The sequence below is a fragment of the Rhamphochromis sp. 'chilingali' genome, assembly GCF_963969265.1.
Source record: "Rhamphochromis sp. 'chilingali' genome assembly, chromosome: 1".
Lineage (NCBI taxonomy): Eukaryota > Metazoa > Chordata > Actinopteri > Cichliformes > Cichlidae > Rhamphochromis > Rhamphochromis sp. 'chilingali'.
Genome location: NC_137929.1, coordinates 41,773,980 through 41,794,307, shown reverse-complemented (window position 1 = coordinate 41,794,307; position 20,328 = coordinate 41,773,980). Strand labels below are relative to the sequence as shown.

The window sequence follows — 20,328 nt, the reverse complement described above, 5'->3', positions numbered from 1 at the left end:
TAGACTATTTTAAAGTAGTGACTGTAAATTAAACTAAAGTGAATCAACGGGTGGTGAGGTGTGGAGCTTACCATGTGTGGCATGCCATCACAATGTGGATGGGCTGGTGTTCCCTGACTGGTTGTTTCCCGTAGTCCACTATCATTTCTCTAGTTTTGCTGATGTTGAGAGTCAGGTTATTTTCCAGACACCACTGGTACAGCGCCATCACCTCCTCTCTATAGGCCGTCTCATCATTGTCTGTGATGAGGCCTATGATGGTTGTGTCATCCGCAAACTTGATGATGATGTTGGACTCGTGTTTAGGAACAGGGAATATAGGAGGGGGCTAAGCACACAACCCTGTGGCGTACCTGTGTTTAGGATGAGTGGTGAGGAGGTATGCTTACCAACTCTCACCACCTGGGGCCTGTTTGTGAGGAAGTTTAGAATCCATCTACAGATTGTTTTTCCCAGCCCGAGGTCGACGAGCTTCGTGGCAAGTTTTGAGGGGATGATGGTGTTAAATGCCGAGCTGTAGTCGATGAAGAGCATCCTTGCATATGTATTCCCTTTTTCCAGGTGAGTGAGAGTATGTCAAACAATTCTTTTCTTTGATGGTATTTTTCTTTTAGTTGGAAACAATCCTGAGAGATCAAGGGGTGACTGATGTCCAACTTAAATATAAACGTGTATTTCAACCTCAGTTGAAGACCACTGAGAACACGGGTACGAGAGGCCTCCGTACAGGGAGCATCTATCATGCTAACCTTAATTCGAAACATACCAATCATTTTGTGCAAAGTAATTTAGTAAAAGAACAAACAAACAATCAGTGAAAAGTTTTTTTCCTCTCTTTACAGGATGCTGAGTGCAGAAGTGCCAATGTCGTTTTACTGCAACATTAGTGGTTATAGTGGTTTGTAGAGCTGATGGATGGAAACAGATTATTTAAAGATTGTTGCGTTCCCCAGCAAATTTATTTACCCTATACTTGTGTAGTTCATAACAGCTGATGTATATTCTAACCTAAGTTATTAAGTAAATTAAACTTTTACTTACTTTAAGAGTGTAATTAAAACAGTAGATCTTGTCCTCATTTTCCCCCTAAGGTTTTTGGTCATAATATTGTAACTATGGGTGGGAAGAAGAACCTATGCAATATAACATTAAATATTGTAATAATATGAACTCAAAATCAAAGTGCTAATAATAGATGCAAATCACTTTCAAGCTTTGAAAACTTTGCATTACAGTGCTTTGGACATGGCATCTAAGTGCTTTATTTTGAAAAGACTTTCAATTTTTAAAAAACAATTGTGTGAAGAAAAATTTTTTCTGCTTCTTTCAGTCAGTAGAAAAAAAAAACATATTTATAGCTGCAACCAGACTGCTCCATTACTTTGTAGTGACTCTGATGTTTTCATTTGGTCACCATATTGTTATACGATAGCCATCTCTCCTAATCTGTGTTTATGGAGGCATGTGTTCTGTCTACAATAAAATAACTCTCTGAATGTTGAACCTTCTTATCCAGTGTTTTTCTGTTGTATTTATCCCCCCTTGCCTCACAGCACAGGTCTGAGAGAGATCATTTTTAAAACTAACAGTCTGAGATCACCCGGACAGGTAAAATCTCAGCCACGATAAAACCTTTCCAATAACTCTGGTAAGATGTTCTAGTCTATCCCAAAAAAATACAGTCATCCACAGTGGCTTCATGTGTCTGGCCCGTCGGTGTGTGGGAGCTGAGTCTTCAGTCCTGCAGAGAATACATGCAGGAAGAGGTGGAACTTCATTTTTATGGGCACACAATCAGCCAATCACATGCAAAGACTGAGATCACACCATTATGTGAAAGAAGGGCAGACGTTCTGAAGACGGTGGTACAGGCCAGGTATGCAGAGAGACGGGGAGCCGCATTTAAATGCAAGCGTGTCAGAAAAAGTAACAAGTGAACACATAAAATGAGCAGCATCTGACTACATTTCACTGATGTTGGAGACTGCAAAGCTGAATGCAGGATTTATAAAATTAGGAGATAATGTGATACGCATTTTTATATTTTAGCCATTTTCCATTGTGGAGAATAAAAGGTTTCAAACTTTTCCAGGCTTTAAACCTCATACGTTCTCCCTATTAGCAGTGAATGCATAAAAACAAGGCTTTTATGAAAACACTGAATAAAAAATTTCTTCTTGAAAAAGACTAAATGTACAGTTCAGTATTGAATATTACATAAAATAAACTATGTACAAAGTGTCTTTAAATGGCAGAGATGCAGAAATGTGTGCATGTAACACAGAGATATTGCTCGTGTCTGAGCGCATAAATGAGTCACTGGCCTGAATGTGGCATGAAGCCATTTATAATTCTTACTCAGTTTGATCTGCTGCTCACCACAAACAAGCAAGTAGAAAATTTTTTTGGACTTTTATTTATATTTTCACAGGTTTTACACTTTTTCCTACTGATAAAAACTTCCCGTAGGATCATTCATACTACACAAAGTAATTATGAAATAAACAATTAACTTGTAGAACCAAAATGTTCCCGGTATTTGAGGCAAGAGGGAGTATGTTATGTTATGTGAAGGTGCAGCCAGAGCTCTGTTCTTGTTGTGTTTCTGGGTGTAAAATAAAGGACTTCACATTTAACTTTAACTTGTGATCTCCTCATAAAAAATCTGCCTAACATGTCTCTGCAGCAGCAGGAGACAATAAACATGTGACAGTATGTTGTGGTCAGATCTTCTTGCTTTGTCTGTGTAAAAGGAAGGAAGCAAAAACTTATAAAAAGTGTTGTGGTCTTCACAGCTCTTTGGTATCTGCTATGCTGCTGCTTCACTCGCTGTCTTTACAGAAAGTTGTAGAAGTTTTCAGACGTGTCACTGCTGGATGTGAGGATGGGAGCCACTTTGCTCTGTGAGCTGGGCCTATTCTGTGAGTACATCACTGACTTCTATTGTTTGATTCATACTGATCCATAAACATGTTTTAGTAAGAAGAACAGAGCATCAGTCATTTGTACCATTTCAGGTCATGTGATCAGAGGACTCATGTTTGTTACCAACATGTTTGTTTGTAGACTGGATTAGATTTTAGTGGACTGACTTAGATCAGAGTGGAGCTGGTTTAGTTTATCTAAGAAAGGTTTGTTTAGTTTGACAATGTCTGAAGTCTCTGTCTTTATTGTAGTGCTCTGCACACTCCTCTGCACTGGACACACTCAAGGTGACTGAACAGTTTTCACTTTATTTTATTGACTTCTTTTTATTCATTTAGTAAAGATTCATCTCAATCTACTGCATCAGTTTTAAGCACTTTCTGGTTTTGCTCATTTTTGCAACACATTTATAATTTTTATGAACATGTTGCTTCTTGACTAAATAAAATAGAAGAATTTTGAAGATTTTCCTGCAAGTAGCAGGTTTTATGACATTAACATATGCTTTTTTTTTTTTAAATGTATGTATCTGTTTTACTTTAATTTTCATAACAGCAGATAAACCCAGGGCCACACTGACAGTAGAAACAACAATCATACCAGTAGGGGGCAGTGTGACACTGACCTGCTCTGTGCAGAGCTCTGATGGATGGAAATATGAGTGGTTCAGACGAACCCATAGAACCTTTGAACTTCAAATCAGAGATCAACAAAACAGAGATATCAGAGTATCTCAAGGAGGAATCTACAGCTGCAGAGGAACAAGAGGAAACCCAGCTTACTACACTGATATAAGTGATGATGTCACCATTAAGAAAACTCGTAAGTTCAGTAAATTAGTTTACTAAATATACAGTAAACTAAATTACTACATTCAGTCATGATTATCAAACATACAATGTTAAGGTTTCTCTGTTGATTTCATGTTTCTATTTGTATCTCTGTTTTAACCTATGTACTGTTAATATGTGTAAACAGTTTCCAATAAAGTTGTTGTAAAACAACAACCCAACTGGCCTCAGATATTCAGAGGTGAGACGATCACTCTGACATGTGAGGTGCAGGAAGGAGGTGAAACCACTGAGTGGGAGTATGGATGGAGAGGACCCAGGACACCCACACAGTGGACACACAATAATGATGTGACATTCAGAGTTTCTGAGTCCAGCAGTGGAGACTACATGTGTAAGAGTCGACGCAGAGATGACTCATATTCTTCAACAGAGTGGAGTGAAGCCTTCACATTGTCAGGATCAAGTAAGTCATGTTTGTTGTGTGAGCCCAGGATGAATTCAATGGTCTACAAAGGATGTTACATTGTTACATTGTGACAAAGAGCTGCAGCTGATAGCTCATAGTTGGCAGTTTGTCACCACTTTGTCTCCTGAACCTTCAGCTGGTATAGGGACAGCAATGCTGACCTGCTGCTCCATAACCTGAGTACAATAATGATATAAATAATGATAAAAAATGTTTTTTGTAAGCAGGGTGTCACGATCCTGGGTCTTATGACCCAGTGTTTTGAGTTTTAGTTCATTTTGATGTTCATAGTGTATGTTTAAGCTTATTAGGTTTCCTGTGTTCATTTGCTTATTAGCTCCCCCTTGTGTTTTCAACCCCTGTGAAGTCTCCCTTGCCCTTCATGTGTTTCATGTCTGTTGTCTTATGTTGCCATGTCTTCCTCTCATGTTTCCTGTTTGATTTTGAAGAAATCTCGTGTTTTTTATATTATGGAGTATGTTTTGAGTCCTTTGTTGTACTGTTTCTTTTTTCCCTACACTGTAAAAACTGTGACTAGAGGTTACTTAAAAAAGTTATGGCAACAAAGTGACACTTGAAATAATTAAGTAGATTTTAATTTCAAAAGATTTATGTAAAATGTAGAGAAAATGTTAATTAAATTCAAATAGAAAACAAAAGTAGATATTAATAGAATTAAACTGTAAATATGTGTTGGATTTAGGGTCAAAATCTCAAACTGAAGGTTGAAATTGCCCAACTTTACCAAAAAAAATAATTGATATGAAATAAGTCTCTGAGAAAAATTACTTTGAATTTACTAACTATCTGGCAAAGGTTTAGTAAAAACTTCCTAAAATATCCATTACAAAGAAATGAAATCTTGTTTTTTCAGTAAAACTCAAATTGGATTCAATAATTTTCCAAATAAACCTTAAAAATAATGACTGAATAATAAGAGAAAATGAAATGAATTTTACTTATTTTCTGAGTAAAATGAATCAATTTCACAAAGAAAACATCAAAACAGTAATTTGTTTTATTGTGGAAAATAAAACACAGTAATTTATAATATAACATTTTTCTGCTCGTATACACTGAATTCTCATCAACAATCTCCTGATCTCCTAAATACATTCCTCTGCTGTAAATTTGTTTTAGTGTCATAAACAGTTTATCACACAGCTTTGTGTACAGAGCAACAGCAACATAAACTGCATGAATGTAAACCAGTTTTGTAAAAAAGAAATTAATCTTTAGACTGTAATATCAACATGAACCTGAAATTTGAATATCCTTTACCGTTTCCTTTATCTCTGTTACTTATTTATGATTGACAAACAAAAACTTTAGTTTGTCAATCTTTTGTTAAATTGAATCACTCAATATAACTGTAGAACAAAGGTTTTTCACTCATGTACATGGAATATCAATAATGTAAATCAACCTTTTATCCCAATTTGGATGTTTAACCTGAGAAAATCTAAGACACATGTAAGAGGAAGTAACATTTCTACAGCTACAGGACTGCACTTCTGTTAAATTTTAAAGTTGTTTTAAACCAATGTTTTATAGTAACATACACTATAAACAAAGAAAAGCTTCACTAGTGATTCCTCCAATTTGCTGCCTTTCAAACAGAATATTCCTAAGAAACTTGTAGGTAATAAAAAACAAAATTAAAATGAAGAGCACAAATACAGCCTGACACATTGCAGGTCATTTGGGTAAGATATGAATAAGATGAAATTAACTTAAAAACTGAAAAGATAGCTGCATCTAACAAAGACAAACCAAAGGTTTTCAGTGAGCTTACTTCCCTTTCATTCTTTCAGAGTCCTCGTTTAAGCCAATAACTTGTTCTTGAGGCTGTTCACTTTTGGTGAGAGCTTAGCACAATCCAGTTCAAGGAAAAGTTTCTGGAATACTTCCAAGGTGTATTTTAGCTCTTTGGGATAGGCAAGATCGACTGCATATGTCAATCCAACCAGCATTGCGCATGCTCTTGGAAAATTGCCCAGAGCAGGCATAACTCTCACACCCTCCAGCACAATGCCAATGTCATCCTCCTCAGATCCAACAGCCTTGATTTTGTAGATTTTCATCCTCTGTTCAGAAAGATCTTGTGACACACCATCCTCATCAGCATCCTGAAACAACAAACACATGGGTTTTCTGACTGTAGTTGCACACATGAAATATTTCCTGGACACATCCTGTAGCTGAATGACAAATAAAACATGATAATGCCTCAAATTATTTGAAACTTGACAAACACATATGAATAACAAAAACAGAATAATGTTTCTACTTCAACACTTACACTGTACTCTTTGATCAGTTGATCAATGGACTCCCCAAGGTACACCATCAAGCACTGAATAACCAGATTTCTGGTTATGTTATTGCTAGGATTGCTTGGTGACTGAAAATGAGCAAGAATTCCAAAAATTACCATCAGATAAGTGACCATTTATTAAGACAAAACTGTGAGAATTGGCAGTATTAAAAAAAACTGTTAAATATCAAATTATCATCACATGGAGCATTATGTGCTATAATTAGCTGATGTTAATGCACATGCCTGGGTGCTGACAGTCAACACAAAGGTATTGTCAACATGCTTGACAGGTTCAATCTTTAAATGTGTCGTTTTAGTAAATTACATTAATTTAGTCATTTAGTTTTTTTATCTAATTTAGTTTATGTTCGTCAGAAAGGGTTTTTCCTTCTTGGGACAAAACAAAAACCCAGCAATACCTGTACTTGTGTTTTTTTTTTTTTTTTTTTTTTTTTTACTAAGAATAGACATGTATTTAAAATACAATTAAAACATGAAACCCATAATTGTGTTGTTAATTATATCAGTGACGTCCTGGCGTCCTCTTGCACTGACAAAAACATGCAAACAAATTAGTGGAGCTGTGCACCATGCAAATGAAATTTGACAAAAAAATTCTTTAAATAAAATTCCAAGCTGAAATGTCTGTGGAAAATACCTTGGCTATGATAGCCTGCAACTTCAATCCCATGCTGATCAGGTGAATTTAAGTTGAGGGATCTTCCATTACCTGAAAGGAAAGCAACATTATCATTTTTGACGTTTAGTCAGCTGTGTAAAAACCAAGGAGGAACCCACCCGGGGGATTAATAAAGTTTTATTTTATCTTATCTAATCTAATAACTTTAATCTCAGCCAAACCTATTTACTCACGAACAAATAAAACACTGAAAAAAACCAAACAATAACATTTTTAGGTTGTCTAAGTGACTTATACATTACGTTTAAACTGAGTAGCGAAACCCCGCGGTGATCTGAAAATGATGTGCCGGGAGTTGTGCCGTTCTCAGCGGCTTCAGTGACCCTCGAGCTCCCGGCTAGCTGTCGAGCTGGTGGGTAGCAGATGCTCCGAAAACGTCGAAGCACTTTTGCAAACATGCGATATCTTGATAAACCGAGCAGATATTTGATGTTTACACAGCTACTTTCGCGCCTGAAAATATGTTAAAAGTTTATTTTGTGACCCAGAAAGATTACTAAGAGTAATTTTAAAACTTAGTAGCGGCCGCCATTATTGGAAACTGGAGTTCGAAAAACTGACTGTGGCTGACAAAATCACTCACAACTGACCGCAAAACCTTTTCATGAACTTTTAAACGTGGATGAAAGATGTTAAAACTCATCGGAATATACCGTTGATATTTTTTAATACGGTAAAACATGTGGTTAGTTAAAGCTGTTCAGTAACACAGTCGTGAAGGCTTGGAAAGTGACCTTGTGCTAGCAGTCCACTAACTGCCATTTGTGTAAAAATACGATACTATCATTACAGTGATGATTATTAATAAAATTTCGACGTATCATACTGTTTAAAACCTTTACTCAAAACCGATATACGTTATTGTTTAAACCGTGTCTTATATTTGAACAAATTAAGAAGTCTTACCTCTGACAAAATGGAGACGTCCACTCATGAAGCGCGTGTGTCCTGCACGTGGCACAAAGGATTATGGGCGGAAGTGTACAATGATTAAAATGAAAATGCTTTCATCAGTTAAATCTATTAGATTTCTTAAATTTTTTTAGTACTCAAACATTTTTTTTTAAATCTACTCAACAAACCATTGCTGAATTTACCCCAAACAAAACTGTGTAAATTTAAATAACTGAACATCTCAAAATTGTTGAATTTTGCTTAGATTTGATTAAAACTACTCATACACGTTTTTACTGAGTAATAATTACTATTACTCTCCTATTAGATTCTAATTAACCCCAATCACAGTTTTTACAGTGTAGATTTCAGTCATGGTTATCATAGGTTTAGTTCTTTGGCTTTGTAATATGGCTTCCCTGTGTTCAATGTTGTGTCTACTGTGACCTCTTTGTACCATGTTTCTGGTCCCTATAGTCTGTCTTCTCAGTTGCTGTTAAGTTTGCATGTTTAGAGTTCAGTCAGTGTGTTTCCTGTTTTACTTTGAAGGTCCATGTCTCATGTGAGTATTTCTAGTTATGCTTCCCTTGTCTCGTCCAGCCTGATTACTCCCAGCTGTGCTCTCCTTCTGTGTCTCATTCCCTCGTTATCTCTCTGTGTATTTAAGCCCTGTGTTTCTCTTTGTCAGTGTCGTAGTCTCCCTCATGCTGTGTGTGATTCTCCCCGTGGCTCCTGGTATACTTTATGATTAGCTTTCCCAGTTTAGTTTTGTATTACCTGTGTTCTATTTTTCCAGCAATTAAAGCTGTGCCTTTGAGTTCAAGTTCTGTCCCTGTGAGTTTGCGTTTGGGTCCTCTCCTGCCTGCCACACAGCCGAAACATGACACAGGGAGGCAGATTTGGTTTGTGTGTGTGCATGTGTGTGTATACATGTTTAGACATCTTTGTAAGGACAAAAAATTGGTATGCTACTATATTTGTGGGGACCAAGAGTCCATTGTGGGGACAAAATGCTCGTCCCTGCAAGTTTGAAGGTATTTTTAAGACTCAAAATGTGGTTTTAGTGTCAGGGTTACAATTAGGTTATGGTTAGGTTTAGGCTAAGGGTCAAGGTTAGGGATTAATTTTTAATGGTTAGGGTAAGGGGTTAGGGCAAACATTATGTCAATGAAGGTCCTCACTAAGACAGCTGAACGAGCGTGTGTGTTTGTGTGTCTTGTGTAAATGTTGTAAGGTAAAAAAAAAAGTGTAATGTGATCTGCAGGAAGTTACAGCGAGATGAGCAGGATTTTTTTTTTCCTCTTACAGGAAGGTAAGTGTTGATTTCTTCTCATGATGCAGGACGAAGTTGTCTAGCCAAAGTAAACTGTTGCAGTCTAAAAATGAAAAAAAGCATCAAAATGAAACTATGTAAAAGGCATTACAGCTATGTATTAGAGGAATAAGTAGGGATGGGTATCGTTTAGGTTTTATCCGATACCGGTGCCAAATCGGTACTTTTGAAACGGTGCCGGTGCTTAAACGGTGTTCAAACCGGTGCTTAAAGAATGGAGAACACAAAATTGGTCCAAAAACCTCTCATGTTCAGCTGGTTTTTTGTAAAAAGATAACAACGTTAGCCTTTTCTGCAGCTATGGGGCATATATGGTATCACTCTTGGCTGGAAGCAGTGCTTAAACAATGGAAAAAACACAAACTTTGTCCAAAACCTCTCATGTTCAGCTGTTTCCCTCTTTTTCCTTTGGTCATTTTAGCCTTTTTGGCCAGGGTGAAGGGAGTATCTGCCATCAAACAAGAAGACAGCCGCATGTAGCTATGATGATGTTTGCTAGTTCACCTTACATGCATTAATGTAATAACGTGGTTAGCCTACTCAACGTAAATTACACACGAACAACATTAAGCTACTCACGCAGAGAAGAACGGCTGCTGCTGCCATCATCATCCGTCATCATTACTGCTACACTGGCAGGGCTAGGGGCCAGGACTCTCCTCTTCGTGTTTTTGGGGGATATTGCTAACTCCGGGTCCGATAACAGGCAACCCACGCACAGTAGATGCGCTTGGTGTGAGGTCTCGCAGCACGCTATCATATGGCGCATTTCTGGGCTTTTAAAAAAAAACGCTATGCGTCGCCAGGTGTTTCATCGGATTTGAGGTGTTACCTCCTTTGACAGTATCACAGTATCAGCTTAAAGCACTTGTTGCAGGCTGCTGAGTTTGCATCTTTTGCTGTGAAGTACAGCCAGACTTTTGACCGCTTCGCCTTGGGCATTTTTAAAGAAGTCCAGACGCTTTTCTTTGCAAGCTCCTTTGACTACGATGACCTGGATGACTGAGAACCTTCACAGACACTTACTTCTATTGTTACTTCTATTGTTTGTCCTAACAACCAGAGATGGGCGGTAACGCGTAACTGTAATCTGATTACTTTTTTCAAGTAAGGAGTAAAGTATTGCAACTATTACTATTGCAAATAATACTATTGCAAATAAAGTAATTTGATTACTGTTACTTTCCTGTAAGCATGCTGCGTTATGTCGTTACTAAACTGCGATTTTGTTTGTGAGAGTGTCTCATGACAATGATGTAAGCGCGTGCGACCTCTGTGGTAACAGACACGTGCAGATCAACAATGGATAGAGTGCGTGGAAGTACTGACCTTACTTTGAATTTGATTCCCTAAAAAGTGAAAAAAAAAATAGTGTCCGCTGTTCACTCTGCGTGGGAAGAAAACTTCTTTCTACACCGAAAAATTAAACTTCAGATCTGAGCAAGTACCCAGCACACTGCCATGGGAATGTGAAATTCACAGAGAAACCCCCGGATCCCACGCTGACATGACCGCTGAGGCACCAACAATGCTCCACCTGCACCACTCCTGATAAAAAACAGATTTAAGAGCAACAGGACTTAGTGCCACCCAATCAATCAAACCCCTTCATAAAGCCTGGAGAGCAGTTACAGTAGGTTGAAAATCTGGCCTGTCTAGTGCAAAATATAGTGAACTGATGGGTGGGTCATAACTTTAGCACAATATCAGTGTTTAAAGAAATTTAAAGGATTGATCAAAATAGTGAGTTGTAATTATAATTATTGTTATTTTTCTGTTTTTTTTTAAATTTTCTTTTAAATTATATCAATTTATTAGATTAGATTGAAATGGGTGAATTAAGAACTGTTTACTGAAAATAGTTTTGGTGCTTTGCAGTGCAAAATGTCTGAATGGTCAGTCCATCTTCATTTTCAAGACTTAACTCTTTATATTTTATCATAAAGAATGAAGTTAAACTAATTCAGTGTTATTTATATAGCACCAAATCACAACAATATCTCCTTCGAGATATCTGTTAAATCCTGTTTTACTTTTCCCTCTTTTTAAAACTGTTTTGTTGCTTGTTTTACTTTCTATAAGTGCCCAGCAGTTTTATTTATCTAATTATGTGCATCATATCAGCCATTTGTTATATTAAGGCTCTCCAACTCCAGTCCTCTGCAGAGCTGAATCAAATGAATGGCTTGTTATCAGCCTTTTGCCAAACTTGATACCATACTAAAAAGTAACTCAATCATTTGATTGAACCTTTGTATAGGAGAGACCAAGCAACCACTCCACAGGGGCATGACTCAACACATGAGAGCCACTTTAGCAGAATAAGACTCAGCTGTGCAGCTGCAATCAAATGACAAAGGAGACCCTTTGTGGATGTATATGGTCGTATTTTGGACTGAGAAGACACATACCCTGAAAGAGGAGTAAAAGAGGCCATCTACATCTACTGTGAACCATCAGCTACAATTGCATTCTAATATTACAAGTAGTTAAACAACTCAAACATTTCTCTAACTTTTAGAGAAACATAAAAATTATTAATACTGTTAACTTCTTTAAAATCCTAAACAAATTCAAACTTGCATACCCAGTTATTAAAAAAATCATTACTGCTGTAGAAGAACTCCACCCTGGGAAAAGAAAAATAGTTCAGTTAAAGTTTAGTTCATTTGGATGTTTAGGAAGAGGAGGGAAGTTTTGGGATCCAATAAACAACCAAAGTCAGTTTGCAATGTAAATACTGTCTTCAAGTGGAAAACAGGGGGAGTGATTCACCTCTTACTTTCGGGCTTTTGATGTGCTTCTCTGTTTATAGTGGACAAAAACTATTTTTTGTAGTGGCAAAAATAATTTGTGTGGCATCTTATTTGATGCAGAACAACCGATTGCTTGACCATTTAATAGTTTTAAATGATCATGTTAAAATGCCTGGCAGCATTTTTAGGTAAGTAGTTGGATATAACTTTGTTGTTTGCAAAACTTGTGCAGGTTTCTAGAATTTTCCATCTTAATTTGTATTTCAAGTTATTAAAATGATTTGTTAAACATGTTTTTGATTTTTGCAGTAATAAAAACAACTTTTTAAATTAAGACATTTGAGGTTGTGCTGAAAAGAATGATACCCAACAAGGCAGGGTAAAGAGTTTGAAAAGGTGAAATATAGAAGTACAATCAAAAGTAGTCAAAAATGGCCAATTATACCCCAGACCTCAGAGGGTTAATCATCACAGAGACCTGGCTACATCATCACCATTCACCACAATGATAGAAATGAAGACTCTGGGAACAGCAGAGATGTGTCAAGGGACAGTGAAACACCATTTAAGACCACTTGGAGACATACAACTTCTTGAATGTGTCAATGGACTTGATTAAGGCTTCATGTTCTGTAATGGGGTATTGACAATGGATAATATGAGAGATTCTGTGTAGTGTATGTCCCATTTTCAGTGCTTGAGTTGTGTATGACAGTGTCTCTTCACTGAAAGCTAAAACTTTTTTTTCTTCTTGCAAAACTCTCTGAAAGTTATCAGGCCTAACAGCTTCCTCCAAGTTGTGTACTGAGAATTCTGTGCTCAGAAACAACGACAAACGTCCCACTTCACTGAGCTTCTGCCATTATTTTGTGTGCTACTCAGATGAAGACTTCCTGTCTAGTTTAAGATATAAGCATTATGAATTCATGATCAAATAATTCATATTAAACTCCTATAAGTTTTGTTCATTTTGATAACTGTGTGTAATTACATCAGTTTACATTTACAAAAATCAGTGTGTCATTTACTCACTTTCATAACACACATAAGCCATGGCAAATCCACATGGCGCGTCATTCCAGAGGCTATCATACATCTCTCCACATGACTCAATGCCTCCAGCGTTGTTTGGTTCACCAGGGCTCCATTGGGTGAAGCTCGCTATACCGCTGCCATCAGACCAAAGCCACCTGTTGATCTGTCCATCGTAGAGTCCAATCCATGACGATGTCACGTTACCGCCCAGTGTGTTGATCAGCTGGTTTTCATCATCCATGTCATTTATGGTGGCTAAGTCGGTGTACTTTAATCTGCAGAAGCTCTGAGCCTCATACCAGGTCAGGGATTTATTGATGAAGTGATACTGCTGATGTACTAAAAAAAAAACCCCCAACAGGTTAACCTTTCATTCTTCAATGAAAACAGACAAACTGCATCAACAACGAGCATCAAGTTTGTCACGCATAACTACAAACCTGACTATTCTAATTAAACCTACCAACAGGAATACACAATAAAGATATGCTTTGTGTCTCGTCCTATAACTGGTTTCATTTCATAATACCGTTTTTTGAGTCTGTTCAAATAACCTTGTCTCAGCATTGTTTCATTCAATTTGTGTGTGTGTGTGTGTGTATGTGTGTGTGTGTGTTTAAATGTTTAGAGGGTACCCAGTTTTAAGAGATGAAAATAATGAGTTTTTAATGGTCAAAGTTTTAAGCATTTAAAAGTTAGCATTTGCAAACACAGTACCCTAACAAATGTTCCTTTAATTAAAAAAAGAATACATGATTTCATTTTATTCTTATTACTGAAATTATCTTAAATGCATTTTTCAAAATTATAATTTAAGGTGATTTTTAACATCCATACATCCTCATATTTCATAGGAAGGACGGGTTACACTCTGGACAGGTTGCTGCTCCATCACAAAGAGCCAAGAGCTAATGAGTCATGCAAATGGGTTTGTAAGGAAGAGGACTCCCTTACTGCATTTATTTATATTGTATTGTCTGTATAGCACTTTAGAGCACACCTTTCACTTTATTAAAAGCACCTTATCAAGCACTTTATGTAGCATTGCACTTTAAGCATGGATTTGCACACAAGAAGTTTAAATATTTATTGACTATTTATTGGGAATTTTAAAATCAGTTGGTGGCCTTATTTCAGATCCTGCACAGCTGCTCCTCATCAAGGAATGTGGTGGTTGTCTGTCAGGAGAGAAGAATGGTGATTGAGATTGTGATTAAGGTTTACCAATAAGGAAAACTAATGCAAATGTGTGTGTGAAATCTAGGGAAAAGTGTTGCAAATAAGTGTTTGTAAGTTAATGATTACTCACCTTTCTTGCCTGTGTCCTCTTCAAGGTGTTTGGGCAAATGTTTCCCCGGGGGTCCAGACACCATTTAAAGGTTCCGGGAGAGACCATGGGTAAAGAGTGTGGTGAATCTTTTTGTGCTTGGGTTTCTGGGTTTTTATAATATTGGGTTTGGTGTAACATTAAAGTGTGAAGTATTTATTAATATGTAAATGTGAAAATGTATTTATGTATTTATTTATTCTTATTGATATATTGTATACTGTGGTGGAAGGTTGGGATTTAAGAATTTACCTGAGAGTGGAATAATGGTTAAGTCTGTGACAGCTGAACATATTTAAGGCTGCCAGTTGTCATTAGAGGGGGATTTTTTGTGCTGTGAAGAAGCTCGACAAGTTAATTGTTGTAAGGAGAGCCATAGAGCAAATAAATACTTTGTTCCACTACACTTGCCTTGGTCTGTCTCACTGTGTTTCCAGCCGCTAAGGGCTGCCCTGTTACAGGGTTTAAATCTGGTACTAGCAAGATGTACCTAATAAAGTCAGCGCATGGCCTGCACAAATATCCTGATCTGTTATTGAGAATTTGTTCTCCAACCTGGATGAGTGCAGTCTAGAATTGTAAAATATTTATTGGTTGTGGCAAATCTGATGAAAATGCTAACCTAGTGTGTCTCAGGAATATTCAGTCAGAAACATATCAGCAAATAATGCTGGCCAATCATTTAGTTCACTGTGTCCTCTTAGCTTGAAATAAAAAAAAGAAATTTTTGGGTTTAACTAATCTTACTACTTTTATCCACCTCTAATTTTACTATTTCACTTTTTGATGATTCATAGCTCAGTCATGTTTTACATGCTTTTCATTCTGTGAAGAAAACCCCATCACAATAATTCTCAAAAGTGTAAAAATAAATATAGTAGTAATAAAATAATCACTTGTAAACTCACAGACTTCTTACACATGGAACTAATTTAAATTTGTTACAATTTCCATTTAACTATGATAATGTATTGATAGAGTGTCATTACAAATCACCCAAAAATCTCCATGATTACATATGCAATACAATTGTAACGAAATCCAGTTGATTTCAATGATCAAAAATGTGCTTTAAAAAAACAAAACACTGATTAAGTTGCTGAGGTGCATGCTTACTTACCTGTTATACTGGAACCTGCTGAAAGCAGTGCAATTCTGGTGGTGGTCATCAAATGCATTATGAAAATTCCTGCAACAAAAAAAAGTAGAATGACTAGAACTGATCCACTGAATGTTGCTAAACTAAAAATCTCTGTGACTAGGTGCCTTCTTTCAACCCAGAAAAGATGCTTCCAGGATTGCAGCATTTGAATGCCTATAGATCCATCTTAGTGTTTGTTTCAAAAATCTTTCAATCATAATATTTTCAGTATAGTATTCAAGGCAGTTTTTCAACTCCTTCACCAAATGTTTTTTAAACAAAAACAACAAACATTATTAATGTAATAATGCAAATGTTGGGTGTTTTTCTCTTGTAATGAGTTTTTAAGAGTAGAACTGCAACATAGTTAAACATTGTTTACTTTTTAGTTAACTCTTTTATTATCATTCTTCAAAATAATTTACAAAAATGAGTTTTCACTGCTTGGACGTACCTGCACAAATGAGAGTTTTATGACCCATAGCTTAGAAGAAATAGTCTGGAAAGAAAAGAAGCAAAACAGCAACCTTAAACTCAATTTTCTAAACTACAGCATATCCATTTACAATTTAAAACTAAATTTCGTGACCAGTAACAACAAGTACCAAGAAGTAAAGAAAGGTAATAATTGATTTATAAAAATAATTTATAATCAGAGACATACCTGAGTACATCCCTGATATAGTCCACCAATTTGTTTTGTTTCTAAAGCTTCCTGTAAATCTGAAGGTCTTTTTATTTACACATTATGCAAAGCATTTATGAAGACACTGAAACTTATTTGATTACAGGTGTGCCATAAGATATTTAAAGAGCCAGTCACAGTCTTCAGGCAAGTCTAACTAGAACTTATGACGTCAAGAACATCAAATTTTAATATTGTGCTGTTTGCAAAATCATTAAGTGATATATAAGTGATATATAAGTGATATATATGTGATATCTATCTATCTATCTATATATTATATACATATATATATATATGTATTTATATATATATATATATATATAAAAAAAATATGTATATATATATATATATATATATATATATATTTGTACGATAGGTAGGTGTATATAGGTGTACGATACTCATATATGTATATATATATATATATATATATATATATATATATATATATATATATGTATATATATATATATATATATATATATATATATATATATATATATTAGGGGTGTATGATACTCGTATCGATATTGAACCGTTCGATCCAGTGCTTTCGCTTCGGTACTCATATGTATCGAACAATACAAATTTTTTAATTTATTTTATCAACTTTTCTTCTGACGATGCTGTCTGTGTTGAGAGCTCAGTGGATCTGCGTTCGACTACTCCGCCTAGGCTGCACTGTCGAGCGCAGATCCACTGAGCACAGGGCAAGCTAGCGAGACAGAAGCTAAGCTCGTTGCAACATGGTGTGGGATAAATTATTTCACTGATACTTATTATCTGTATTATCATTGTATTAATTAACCTTGCATTAAGTCATTATCATTGCATTAGAACCACATAACAAGCATTGCATTAAAGCATTTATTGGAGCTGTTGATATTAGAGATGGACCGATCCGATATTACGTATCGGTATCGGTCCGATACTGACCTAAATTACTGGATCGGATATCGGAGAAAAATAAAAAATGTAATCCGATCCATTAAATATCACGAAAGCACCTCACAAAACTTGCAACACGCCGTAACTCACCTCAGAACGTTAGCACGTCGGAGCAGTATGCATCACGTGATAGAGCGGCTGTGGCATGCGGGACCTGTCGGTGGTCTGGATAGCATTTGGAGCTTCGCTAGCAACCTGGCATTTCATCTCCGACAAAGTTATCCCCGAGAGAAGTAAAGCAAGTGTGTAAGTCCATCTCTGAATGTTTGTAAAGCATTCCTGCGTTAAGCTTAACAAGCGACTGCCTCTCGCTCTCCGGCTGCTACTTCAATCATGAAACTGCTTAATGATCAGCTGATCGGCTTTTCTGTCGCGAGTCCGTCTCTCTTGTTTGTTTTTGGTCCACTTTGCACCAGAAAGAGGAAACCAGCGGCTGAACAACAGCAGCACGTTTAAGCTTGATAAGCTGTTGTTACAATTTATTTAATATTACTTTCTACACCAGGATCTTTTTCTATGTAGCTGACGGCTGGTAACTGTGCAGGGGCGGATCTAGCAAAGTTTAGCCAGGGGGGCCGATAGGGCATTAACTGGGAAAAGGGGGCACAAAGACATACTTTTCTTTCTTATTCTCATTTAAAATGTCTGGCTGTTATTAAATAATTATCTGACACCCAAAGTTTTAATTTGATGTAAAATGAATAGAAGTCAATTACTGTATATAGTGACTATAAAGTCTAATATATATATATACCCTAGTAAGCTATAGTACTTTTTACTTTGGGAAGGTACCATCTGTGCAGTCTGCAATTTTGTCGAAGAAAGATGTTGAATCTATTTAATATTTCTTGAAAAATAATTGATTTCTGTGCATTTTCTTTCACACTGCATCAAATTAAGGTTGATTACGTCGATTAAGCATCATGAGGTGGAGTGTGAGGGGTGGTTCCCTATTTTTTATTTATTTATTTTTGTTGTTGCTGGGAGTTGGAACCCTATTAGTTAGGTTGCTTAATATTTACGCTAAGTACTCTTTAAAATACCAGAATAGGGAGGAAGGTGTAGGTCTAAGTTTATTAGATTGATCAGTATTGCTGAACTATGAAATATTTTTTTTGTATACAGGTATAACAGAATAGCTTTAGTGTAGTTGTTGTTTTAAACTTGAGTATGAACTTGCAGACTTGCAAAATGCAGCAAGATATTTTAAAAAACAGTTTTGTTGATTAAAAAACACTATATCGGATTCATATCGGTATCGGCAGATATCCAAATTTATGATATCGGTATCGGACATAAAAAAGTGGTATCGTGCCATCTCTAGTTGATATTACATTAAAGTCTGTATTACAGGTGGTATCATAATCATATAATAATCTTTCATTGCAGGTGCAACTGTAATCATTTTATACACATTGCATTTTGTGCCTATAAAAGAATTGTGGCTCAGTCTATTAATTGAAGGTCAAAAGCTTTGGCTGGCGATATGTACAGCCAATCTATCGTGTAAGGGGCTTAGAGCTATGGAAGGATTGCATACACGCTTACAATACATATATCACATATAATCTAGAAGCAGGCCTGAATAAAGGCCTGAGTGTATTCAGCAACCTGCTGCGTTTGAGTTTGCTTGGTAACAGATGACTCAGAATAAGTCAGGAAGTGTACTTCTAAAATGTCTTTGTTTCCTCTGTAAAGTGTGCATTTTTTGGTTGTTATTTTGAGGAGCTGTCTGGATGAGGTTTTGAATAACCAGGTTATTCCTTATTATCTTTTATTCATTTATATTCTTTTTTCATTAAGCTTTGAGTAGTGGCATTTAATTAAAGCATTTATTCAATATATACATATATAGTTTTAGTTAGATTGTTACACATATGAGAGTGGCCTCTGTCTGGTTGTGAGTTTTAGTAGGCGAGGTGAGAGGTGAAACAGAGTGCCTGCAGAATTGACAGTTTTGTTGCAGAGCATGCATCTGAGTTTTTGGAGAAGCAAGAGCGAGACGAGCTACAGGAAGCACCTGGCTTGGAGGCGAAGAAAATGTTCTTTTCAAACTGTGTCAAAAGTCGTCAACAGAAAATTTGTGATGTAGGTGTGATGTATCTGCTTTGACACATGACGGAGCGTCATAAATAATACCCTGATGATATAAAAACAACTGCTTGTGTATTATTGGGCGGAGATCGATGCTGATTGTGTGCAGTGTTCATCTCCCCACACGTGTGTTCATTAAAATCATCGTTTGATCTAACCCTCCTGGACAAAATTGTGATTTTGAATCCCTCCTCAATATTTGAACCCTTAACAATGGCAACTGCTTCAACGCTACCCGAAATTGAACCTCCCCCACCCTCATTCAGATCTGGCGTTTGGAAATATCTTGGTTTTCATGTGACGAATGACCCTGATGGTAAGCGCGTCATTGACAAAAGTAAAACAGTATGTTGGATGTGCCACGCAATGCTCAATTACATTGGTGGGAGCTAGTGCATTAGCGCAGTTAGCTCGTTAACGTGTTGACTCCATCCAGCCCCACGCACGGGGCGATCCGCGGTAACTCGTTAACGGAGATTTGCCGCATTATGGCGTTAATGTCATTTAAACAAGATTAACGCTGACAGCATCCTAGTGCAAAGACAAGTGGAAGCAGACAAAAACAACAAGCAGCATGCTACAAACTTTACCCGAGTCATTTAGACAGCCGTTAGCACATGATTCTCCTTATGGGGACCTGATATGTTTAATATGCTGCTGAGAATACAGCCCAGAAGAAGAGTATAGTAAAGCTTTTATTTTGGAAAGAGCCATTTCTCTGTAATAAACTCTCTTTTCCAAAGATGAGTGATTCCTCAATCAGAGATTTTTTTTTTTATTATTTTGTTGTTTAAGCAACATTAAATTTAAAAATTGTACTTTTGAGTTAAAATATATATTTATACTTTTAATGAATGACAAATTAAAAAAGCATGAACATTTTTTTGTATCGAAAAAATAACGAACC

The 20,328-nt window shown here is 36.4% G+C and overlaps 1 protein-coding gene and 1 long non-coding RNA gene across 2 annotated transcripts in view; one reads left to right on the top strand and one right to left on the bottom strand.

Annotated features, from left to right (window-relative positions):
- Nucleotides 1-2,884: 2,884 nt before the first annotated feature.
- Nucleotides 2,885-20,328, top strand: part of LOC308408232 (Fc receptor-like protein 4) — a gene marked incomplete at both ends in the record, with an annotated part of 207,681 nt that continues 190,237 nt past the window's right edge. Inside the window, 3 exons of the mRNA XM_080900403.1 lie at nucleotides 2,885-2,921; nucleotides 3,481-3,747; nucleotides 3,904-4,182. Of these exons, the coding sequence (XP_080756529.1) occupies nucleotides 2,885-2,921; nucleotides 3,481-3,747; nucleotides 3,904-4,182 (583 nt within the window). The remainder of the gene's footprint in view (nucleotides 2,922-3,480; nucleotides 3,748-3,903; nucleotides 4,183-20,328) is intronic.
- Nucleotides 5,190-8,445, bottom strand: LOC308404806. The gene is made up of 4 exons (XR_013973198.1): nucleotides 8,112-8,445; nucleotides 7,164-7,235; nucleotides 6,488-6,589; nucleotides 5,190-6,314 (listed from the first exon to the last, which is right to left on the bottom strand). It is a non-coding gene; the product is annotated as an uncharacterized lncRNA (long non-coding RNA).